Source organism: Talpa occidentalis, unplaced genomic scaffold, assembly GCF_014898055.3.
Source record: "Talpa occidentalis isolate TD23 unplaced genomic scaffold, MPIMG_talOcc4v2.1 talOcc4.9, whole genome shotgun sequence".
Lineage (NCBI taxonomy): Eukaryota > Metazoa > Chordata > Mammalia > Eulipotyphla > Talpidae > Talpa > Talpa occidentalis.
In genome coordinates, this window is record NW_023605305.1 from 77,163,219 (window position 1) to 77,172,778 (window position 9,560).

The 9,560-nt window shown below is 57.7% G+C and overlaps 1 protein-coding gene across 2 annotated transcripts; it reads right to left on the bottom strand.

The window, feature by feature from the left end:
* Positions 1 to 595: 595 nt before the first annotated feature.
* Positions 596 to 6,664, bottom strand: EFNA1 (ephrin A1). Of its 2 annotated transcripts, none has more exons than XM_037500218.1 (5): positions 6,430 to 6,664; positions 2,942 to 3,237; positions 1,872 to 1,937; positions 1,678 to 1,728; positions 596 to 1,504 (listed from the first exon to the last, which is right to left on the bottom strand). In XM_037500218.1, exons 1-5 carry the CDS (start codon positions 6,519 to 6,521, stop codon positions 1,392 to 1,394), a joined length of 618 nt encoding a protein of 205 aa, XP_037356115.1. In that variant the 5' UTR covers positions 6,522 to 6,664; the 3' UTR covers positions 596 to 1,391. The 2 variants fall into 2 exon arrangements, with proteins under 2 accessions (XP_037356115.1, XP_037356116.1); XM_037500219.2 differs by lacking the exon at positions 6,430 to 6,664 and adding an exon at positions 4,662 to 5,408.
* Positions 6,665 to 9,560: the final 2,896 nt, after the last annotated feature.

Genomic DNA, 9,560 nt, shown 5'->3' on the forward strand with positions numbered 1-9,560 from the left:
AAAATCTTTAAAACAAAAAACATGTTTCCTCTCCAGAGCTCCACCTCAGTTGCCCAGGGCTTGGGAGATTCTCTCGGTTTGCTGAGGCCTCATCCCAGTCTCTCCACCAGACAGCAGGGATAGACAAGAACCACCAAGAGTTCGTCAGGTCCATTCCCCCTTCAGCACCACTAACTGGGGTATCCCTGATCCCCTAGCAAGTCCTTCCGCAGGGAACTTTCCTTCCCTCCTCCCACACAGCTCTTGGTGGAGCAGTGGGGCAGGCACCATGCCTAAGCTGGCATTCCAGGCCAGCCAGCCCTGACTCACCCAGCAGCATGAGTACCTGAACAGAATGGCAGGCCCAAGCCCAGTGCCCAGAGGGTGGGAGTGGGGCAGAAGTTGGAAAGGAAGAACTCCCAAAGTGGGATGCAGGCTAGAAGCTGAGGCTGCATGGGGAGCACTCCTGTCCCACATAGCCGTGGGAGGGAAACACTCCACCCTTTGGGACTGGTGAGGGGGGGATATATACTTTCCAGAGAGAGGGGAAAATATCAACGCCCCCATCAACCGGTGTAGCACGCAGCAGGGACTCGGTGGTCATAAATTAGGATGGAGGGGCAAATAACGCATGTCCAAAAACCACACACATTGCTTTATTTTGAGACAAAGAACATTGTATAAAAAAACTCCAGTTGTAGAAATCAGCTCAGACGCACAGCAAATTTATATACAGATCCTGTACAAGTGGGCACTGCCCTTCAGGCTAACTCCAGGCACAGACTCTGTGTACATGGGCACTGCCCTTACAGCTGCACTCTAAGAACAGGTTGGCACAGCCCCCCTGCTGGCACAGCTCTGGAAGGCTGCAGTGTCTGGCTGCAAACCCCTCCGTGGCAGCTCCACAAACCGAAGTCTCGGGGGAGATGCTGGGTCAGCCCAAGCATGCTGTCCTCGCCTCCAAGCAGGACACCTCCTCTTGCTTTTCCTTCAGTCAGTTCATCTGGGCCTCCTGGCTCTCTGGGCAGGGCATCTCTGCTGAGCTCAGTGTCTATCAGCAGGACCCCAGGTCCTTTCTTCAGCTGGGCTCCCACAGAGCCCTTTTTAAAAGACCGTCTACACAGCTTGTTTCTTTGGCTTAAGGGCAGGAATAGTGGGGAAAGCACTGTCCCCACTTCTTTGTTCGACCCTCTGAGGTGAATGTGGGGTTCACACTGCAGGCTTGCCAACCACCTTTTGGTTGAAACCCTTAATACTGACTCGTTTTGAGGCTGCCAGGTGGCAGCTTGTGCATGTTGTGGGAATGGTTCCCAGGACTGAGGCTTTGGGAGGGGCCGCAGGACAGGTGAGGGGTGCCTGCCCCTGCCTCCTCAGCCTAGTTCCAATCCTTACGCCAGATGTGGCGTACACCTTCACGGGGTCTGCAACAGCAGCAATGGCAAGAGCAGCACAGCCCAGGCAAGTGGGAAGAGGCGGGGGGCAGCACTGTGACCGATGCTATGTAGGACCTGCACAGCCGGGTCATCTGCAAAGTGAGAGGGCAAAAGTCCCTTGGGTGAGTGGCCCCAACACTGGTAATCGCCCTCAGCCCAACAAGGTTTCCCCAGGTCCTGCCTGGCAAAGGAGCCACCGCTTGCACCCAACCTCCCCAAGCAGCCCTTCTTCTGTGCCCCAAGCCCAATTTGCTCATCTACCTACCTGCTGGCAATCCCTTTTCCTGTGAGTTGATATGGGCCTGGGGACTGTGAGCTGAAAGACAAGGTGGTGGTAGATCAGGTATGGCGCCTGAAAGCAGACGGCTGGGCTGGGCAGTGGGACTTTCCTCCCACCCAGGATCTCTAGGCCAGGCCCACAGAAATGGAGGAAGGCGGGCCATAGGCCCTGACACTCACTGATTTTACCACTGACGGTCACCTTCAACCGCAAGCAATGGTCTTCCTGGTGGTGGACGGCTTTGGCTGCAAGATAAACCCACAGGGTATTAATGAAGGATCCTTTGTTGGGAGAAAATACAAAGGCAAATGGCCCTGGCCCTGCTTTCTTGGTCTCTGTTCATTTTAATCCCTCTGCCCCCTTTAAGCTTTGATTCTTACCTTCCTTAGTTTTTGCCTACTTTCTGCCCAATGTTCCGCGCAAGCTCCCATTCTTTATTTATTTTTTTTTTATAGAGGCATGTTTTATTTATTTATTTATTTTGTTTGTTTGTTTTGTTTATACATGCACTGGGTACAGTCAGAAGCGCGGGAGGGTGAGAGAATTCACCAGAGCCAGAGCGGGGAAGCTCCCATTCTTTAGGATAACCCTTGCCTTTGGAGGTAAACAGCACATAGACACTGCGCCCTCCCCAAGTTTCACTCCTCCAACCCTAAAGGGGGGTGAGGCCTTCACAAAGTATCCCCTTATCCTGGCCTTTTTATACTGCCCAGCCCAGGCCCGAATGACAGAGTGAGTCCTGGACCAATTCTACACAAAGCTGATCTTCTAACTCTTAACACACGCCAGCAGCTCCCTGCTGTCCTCAGGAAAGAGTCCAAACTCCTTAGCATTTCTTAGGCTCCCAGGACCTACCCTGTCCACCCCTCCCAGCTCATCAACTCCACTTCCAGTGTCCCTCCAATGGCATTCCCTGAAGACAGCACGCTGCCTGAGCAAGTGCTCCCTCCCGCCTGGCGACCTCCTCTGCTTCTCCTATGCTCTGGGGTCATTTTTCCATGTTACGCTGTTCGAATGGGCCGTTACCCTATGTGCCTCTTTCTTGTTTCCTGGAGGGCAGGGACCCTGGTGTTCTGTGCCTACAGTGCCAAGCAGGGCACCCAGTGCATGACAGAAGCTCCCTCCACGTTTTTAGTGTGAATGAATGAATACAGAATCGGGATGGGAAGGGACCTGCTGCTAATGACTCCTCGCTAAGCATGTTCCAAAGTCCCTGCATTGTGCCCGAGCACATCCCCCAGGCACTCACACATGTAGTAGTAGCTGTGTCCCTCTTTGAACTCCTTGCCCAGGGTAAAAGGGGTGAAACGCTGGAACTTCTCAGACAGCTTTTCCGGGCCATGCCTGGCATTGGGCTGGTTGCACTGCCAGCGGACCTGGTCCTTAGATTGGGGTTGGCACAGCTGGTATTGCTCACGTTCCACCAGGTAGAGTGTGTACCGCTCCATGGCAGCTTCTGGCACAGAGTCATCCTCATAATGTGGACAGATGATGTCCAGGTAGTCATTCAGTCGCACGTGTACCGTGTAGTCCTCATTCTGGAACCTGGGCGTGCAAGGGGGAGAAGGTAGGTGGTCACTCAGCCAGAGTCTTAAGCCTCCGAATGTTTACACGACCCCTCACATTTCACACCAGATCCCCACCCGCTAAGGATTTTTCAAAAATCTCAACTCCCAATATTTACTGACCTTGATTTCTTAAATATCTTTCCACCATCTCCAAACACTCCTAGCCCCATCATTGTCTCCCATTAATCTTCTAAGTAGCACCAACTTAGCATCTTTCAGGTGCCACAGTACTTCCCCTAACCCTTCTGGTATTTACTCAAGGATGGGCTTCTAGATATTTCCACATCTCACTCACCATTCTCTTCCACCCGTGGACATTCCCCCAAATCTATCCTACCCCTTGCTCCTTTAAATGCTGCTATATCAGTCTGAGACCCACTGGCCAAATCTATAATCAGGATCCAAGTAGCCCTTTCTCTTTCCCATGCTGGCACTGAGCCCCCTACATGGGAATGTGTTCCCTTCTCTCATTCTTTGCCTTTTCTTCTCCTTTCTTCAGGGGAAGAAACCTCACTTTTCTCGGCTGCACTTTCCCCCCAAACACCCAGGATACCCGGGTCCACAGATAATGCCTGGATTCCTTAAGTTAAAACGCTTCCATCAAGTCATTCAGTCACCTCAAATTTTCTAGCTGCTCAGGTCTCCTTGTCTACTTCTTTCTCCACTATCCCTGCTCCTTCATCTCCCAAAGCCACAGTCACCTCCCAAGAGTGGGCTACAGGAATGCTGGAGTTCTCAGCCCTGAGACTGCCTCTCCCCTCCTCCCAGGTGGAGCCAGCTCCCCTCTCCCAGCCTGCCCCCCACCCCCTCAGTCTCCACTGGCTCCAGCCCGACTGCCCACCACCCCTCCCCCCAGCTCCAGACACCTGGCTCCAGCCTGGGTGGGGTTCTAGCAGGGGGGAAAGTGACTCCCCACCTCCCTCTCCAAGCTGGTCAGCTTCTCCGAATTCCCCTAAGCACTGCCAGCTAGAGACTCAGCAAGTTGGCTGCCAACTTGCATCAAACCAAAGCCCTAGGCATGGGTGGAGGAGGAGGGGCAGGAGTTAGGCCAGGAGGTCTGTGCAGTGAGCACCCACTGCCCAGTGAGGGTGACCCTTAAAAAGGCTGGCCTTGCAGGAGCTCGCTGGTGCTCAAGCTTGGCTTCCTAGCACCCCTCCCCCACCCTGGGGAAAAGACCAAGAGGGTGAGAGAGAGAGGAGAGAGAGAGAGAGAGAGAGAGAGAGAGGCAGAGAGAGGCTTTTAAAATTCCTCTCTGGAGAGATAAACATAGAAGCCATTTCAGAACAGGTATTTCAGCTCAGGGCCTGGCGTCTTTCCCCCATTCCCGTGACGGGCACTGACTCATTCCTCCTCCACCTCTACTACCCGCCCCAGCACTCATGAGAACCTGTGAAAATTTACCTTGTCAAATGTGGACAGCCCCCTGGACCCCCGGGATGGCATGGTGCCCACTTGCCCTGGGCACTGTCCTCCATGCAAAGGGAGCTGGCAGGTCTGAATGGGTGGGGTACCTGCCCCTCCAGCAGGTCAATACCCTGTTCACAGTTGCACCACCCTCTTCACTACCCCCTCGCCACTCTGCCCCCTGCCTGGGGCCTGGAGATCCCAGAGCCGATGCCCACTGCCCTGAGTCACTTGTGCCAGCCTCACACCCGCCCAGCTCACTGCCACCTCATCTTTGCCCCCAAGCTGGGCCCGGTTTGGCTGCCTGTGGACTCCACTCAGGCTGGCTTCCCTTGGGTCCTGGGAATGGTGCGTGTGGCAAGCAAAAGGGCAGAAGCTGTGCGGGGTGGGAACACCGATCCCTCCCCCTCCTAGTGGTACAATCTGTTCCACTTAGTGCTCCTCTGACTCTTGCTCTCCATCTGGGAGAGGGGGGCAGCAGCGTCAGGGAAGGCAAAGAGGGGGGGCAAGGAAGAGGCTCCTTCCTGAAAGAGAGGAAACCTGGGAGCTTGGGAACGGAAAAGGCCGGGGTGCCCCCCTCCCTACTCATGGCTTCCTGTCCCCTCCTCCTCCTTTAGCCAACACCTGGCACGGGCATAAACAGGGACTTTGCTCTCTCCCACTAACACAAGATTGGGTCAAGGAAGCAAAGACCAGGGAGCAAGGAGCAGGGTGGGGGAGGGCCGACGGGACGGCCTGGTGGCAGATGGGCAAGAGGGCAATGCCCTCTGGGGTTGGCAGCTGGCAGCTCCCTGCCCCCCCCCCCATGCCACAGACCACAGACCCCCCACCAGGCAATGCTGCCCCAGGGTCAGAGGAAGTTGGCACCATAAATTTCTCTAAGGGGGCTGGGGGGTCAGGCGTGCTCAGGCTGGGGGTGACCCAGCTAAGTGAAGTGTTTCCTGACCCCATGCTGCCCAGCCCTCCTCTCTCCCCCTGCCCCCCTTCTCCTGTTTTCCCGCAAATATAGTTCCCATAACTTCAGAAAACTCAAGGGCAAGAACAAAGGGTCCCGATGGAGCTTCTTCCTTCCAATACCATTTGCCTCACCGCCCTAAACCTGCCCAGGAGAAATTAACTCCTTCCTGCCCAGAGTCCTGGGTAACCTTTTTAACCCCTTCTATTCCTCCGACCCTTTCCCACCCGGGCCCTTCCCCCAACTCTTCAGTTTTGCCACTTGACCCTCATAAACAGCTGACTCCCTGAGCCTACCCACAAGAGCATTTGCCTCACTCAAAGGCCACCTGTGGGGACTTTCCAGGGTCACCTTAAATACAGAACAGAAGCTTCCTGCCAGCAACTCAGGCCCCTCCTGGGGAGTCCTCCCAGGATCACAGAGAGCCTTCAGCTTACTCCTGGGGTCACATCAGGTATTTGTCAGTGTGGGCAAATGCCCAAGTGACAGACAAGGAAAAGCCCTCCCGGTGGAAGGGCCTAAAACACCCTCCCTGCAGCCAGCCAGGGTGGTCCTCACACGGGTCCCTCCCTTGGGAATAACAGGGGTGGCAGGCAGAGAGGGAAGCAGGAAAATCAGAAATCATGCCTACCCAAGTAGACGCCGGTGGGGTACCCCCAGCTGGGTGGGGGAAGTCCTCTACGAAAGCCCTCCCGCCTCTGGTCACCTCCCCAAAACTCAGGTCGCGGGCTGGCCAGAACGGTTAAACCTGAGGGGGGGGGTGCAGTGCCAACCAGGCGCCCGGCAGCCCGCGGGAGACTTGGGGCTTACTTGGGGTTTGAACTGTTCCAGAAGACGGTGTGGCGGTCAGCAGCGGCCAGACTGCAGCACAGACCCAAGAGAGGGGCCCAAATGAGCTCCATAGCGCGGGGCCTGGCCAGGCCGAGCGGAGACAGGGGGCGCCTCGGGGTCTGGGTTCCCGCTGGCTCTCTCCGCGGCGCCGACAGCACCGCGCGCGCCGAGCTCTGGCCCCTGCTCCTGGCGACTCCGCCTTTTGGGCCGGCGCCGCCCGCCACCCCGCCCCGCCCCTGCCCCGCCCGCCCCGCTCGCGGCTGCCCGGGGGCTGGGGGGCTGGGGCGGTGGAGGAGGGAAGGGTAGGAGCCGGGAGCGGGGAGCGGGGCCAAGCGCCCGCCTATACCCGGACAAATCCGCTCTGCGCTGTGTGTTCTCACTCGCGGGTTTGCGTGCAGCTTCGTGGGCCTGAACGGGGTGGCGGGTCTGCGTCCCCGGCACAGTCGCGTGCGCCAGAAGAGAACCAACTCGTACCCACCGATCTACGCGCGTATCCTGCGGGCGCGAGCTTGATGATATGCCCCGCACCTTTCTGGAGCCTTGCACACTCAGGCTCAGGTGCCCGCGTTCCCACACTCCTGCTCCAACCCCCCCCCCACTCTGCCCTCCGCTGCCCCTCCCCACACACGCGGCTGTTTGTTTTTGTTGGGCTTGTCAATGTTGTCTTTGTTCGGGAGATTGTGTCAGCGTCTAGATGCCGGGAATAAAGTGCGACCTTGTGTGTGATCAAGTGTGCAACATGTGTGGGTAGGGCTCAAGGCATCTCGGTGCATCAGTGTCTGTGCCACTCGGGAGCCTCTGTCCGCAGGGGGTCTGCTCTGGCTTTTAGGCGCGCCAAAAGGCCTTCACGACCGGTGTGTGCGACAACACACGTGTGCACCGAGCGCACGGGCCTTGAATATGGACTGTGAGAATCTGGGCATGACGGGTGACAAACTCTAACCACACATGAGCATCTGGCATGTGTAAATACGTGTGATGGCGCGCAAGTGTGAAAGCATTTGTGAGGAGTAGCACAGCCGCATGTGGGGAAGCGTGTGAAACTTTGACATACGCATGCTAATGTTTGTGAACCGCGTGTGAAGAGGAGGGGGGTCGCTTACAGGCGAGAGATGTTGGTGGGGTTGGGTGGGGGCGGGGTGTCTGTGCGGCGCCCCAGGGCCGAGCGGCTGGGTCTAGCCCAGTCTGGGCAGGATCTCCCAGTCAATCAGGCCCCAGTACCCAGCTCGGCCCCCTCCGTCGTGCCATGTAAACAAACCCGGTGGAATTCGCCTCTCAGCGCTCCCTTCCCGCCGGGATCTGCTACTGTCTAGAGAGGGGTTGGCGGGTGGGTGTCTGCCTCCCAGCTCTTGGGGTGGCGAGGGCGGCCAGGTGTTCGATTAGGCCCGTGTGTGTGTGTGTGTGTGTGTGTGTGTGTGTGTGTGTGTGTCTGCGCGTGGGTGGTTGACTACTGCCGGCGCGCCCCCGGCTGGTGTTGCGAGCGTCCGCGCACCCCTGGCCAGCCCTTCCTCGCGACTGTGCATCGCGGGGAGCTGCAACCCCAGGCCCCCCTCCCCGGCCAGCTCGGGCCCAGCTTCCCGGGTTCTCAGGCCGTTTCATCCTCCTCTTTTATGGCCAGGCCTGGCGACAGCCTCTGTAATTACGTGGGGCCGGGACGCCGCGGCTACTCCGGCGCTGACCCCGCCGGGGAGGAGACTGGGACGAGGGAGGGCCCCGGCCGGCCCCCTGGCTGGCAGCGAGTACCATAAATATTTACTGAGCGCCCTGTGGGTGCCAAGTCCGGTAACCCGGTGGCCTGTAGGGGGCCAGGCTTTGCGCACGGCCTCCCCCTCCCACCTTTCCCTCGCACCTGACCCAGGCAACGTGCCCAGCCCGGCGTTGGGTTGACGTGCAGCCGGCCACTCCGGCCAGGGCCAAAGTCTTCTGCTGACCGGTCCCAAGGTAGCGCCTCACGAGCATTTTGCTCACTGGGTGGACCCTGGGTGTCGGCTTCCTACGTGTCCTTGGCGAGGTGACCCCTTCCCTGCTTCCATTGTCCTGCAATATGGAAGCTCCATGAGGGTAGAGAATATTGTTTTGTTCATAGCTGTGTTGTCAGCGCCTGACACAGCACCTCGCACGCATGGTAAATGATCAATAAATAGGTGCTTAACTTCTGCGGGACATAATGCCCAGATGAGAAGCCAGGAGAGGGGTTAGAGAGGAGGAGATAGTAGCTCTGCAGAGGGGTTGGTGCAGAATTGCCCCCGAAGGAAACGGTTTGGGGCACGTTCCACCGTTTCTCTGACCACCAGGGTCTGCTGGGTGGGTACGTCTAGGGTCCCTGGGCTGCGCCGCTTGCTCGGGCTGGGCAGGTTTGGGCTCGCTCGGCCCAGCCTGGCTGGGCCACGTCCGTTCCCGCCCTACCGGTGTCTAGGTATGGAGTAAACCGGGTGGAGAAAAGGTGGGGGTAATTTCTGGGCCCGAATACCACGCGGAGCCCTCCTTGCCCAGTTTGGCCCTGTCCCCTACATTCTCTCTTAGGGCTTTGATCTCATCACTCTTCTCTCCTTCTATTTGTGCGTTCAGAGGGGGTTCGTTCGTGTGGTAGCAGCCAAGTGTAAGGGAGAGACTGAGGTGAAATCCCAGCCCGTAGGATGTCCTCAGAAATAGAAAACCCCCCACTCATCTGACAGACTTGCCTAGGGCCCTGTAGCCCAGTCTGTGGACCCACCCCACTGGCTCGCTCTGCCCTGACGCCCAGAGAGACGCTGCGACGCCTGCTGGTTCGAGAGCAGAGTTGCAGGCACTGTGGGGTCTAGACAAGAGACCACAGCAGGGACTTGGACTTGGTGTCTCGACCTGCAGATCATCTCAGCTCCCACGGTGCCCCCTCCTTCCAGCCCCCAGCCTGTCCAGACGGGTCTCGTTGTGGTTCTTGCTTTGGGCAACTTCTCACCACAGGGGTGCGCGTCTGCATTGGCCCCAGCGTTGCCGCCACCCCCAGGCAAACATCTGTGCTTAGCGGCAGGAGCTGTGGTGAGGTGTCTGTCTGTCTGCCTGTCTGGGAAATTCCCCTCCTGAGTCCTTTCTGGGAATTCCTGAGGGACAGGATTAATCCTCCGTGCCTT

Coding starts and splice junctions, on each gene's coding strand:
- EFNA1 (XM_037500218.1), bottom strand. CDS start 6,521: ATGGAGCTCATTTGGGCCCCTCTCTTGGGTCTGTGCTGCAGTCTGGCC. Junction 3,238..6,429: donor TGGAACAGTTCAAACCCCAA/GTAAGCCCCAAG, acceptor TTGCACGCCCAG/GTTCCAGAATGAGGACTACA. Junction 1,505..1,677: donor GGAAAAGGGATTGCCAGCAG/GTAGGTAGATGA, acceptor CTCACTTTGCAG/ATGACCCGGCTGTGCAGGTC.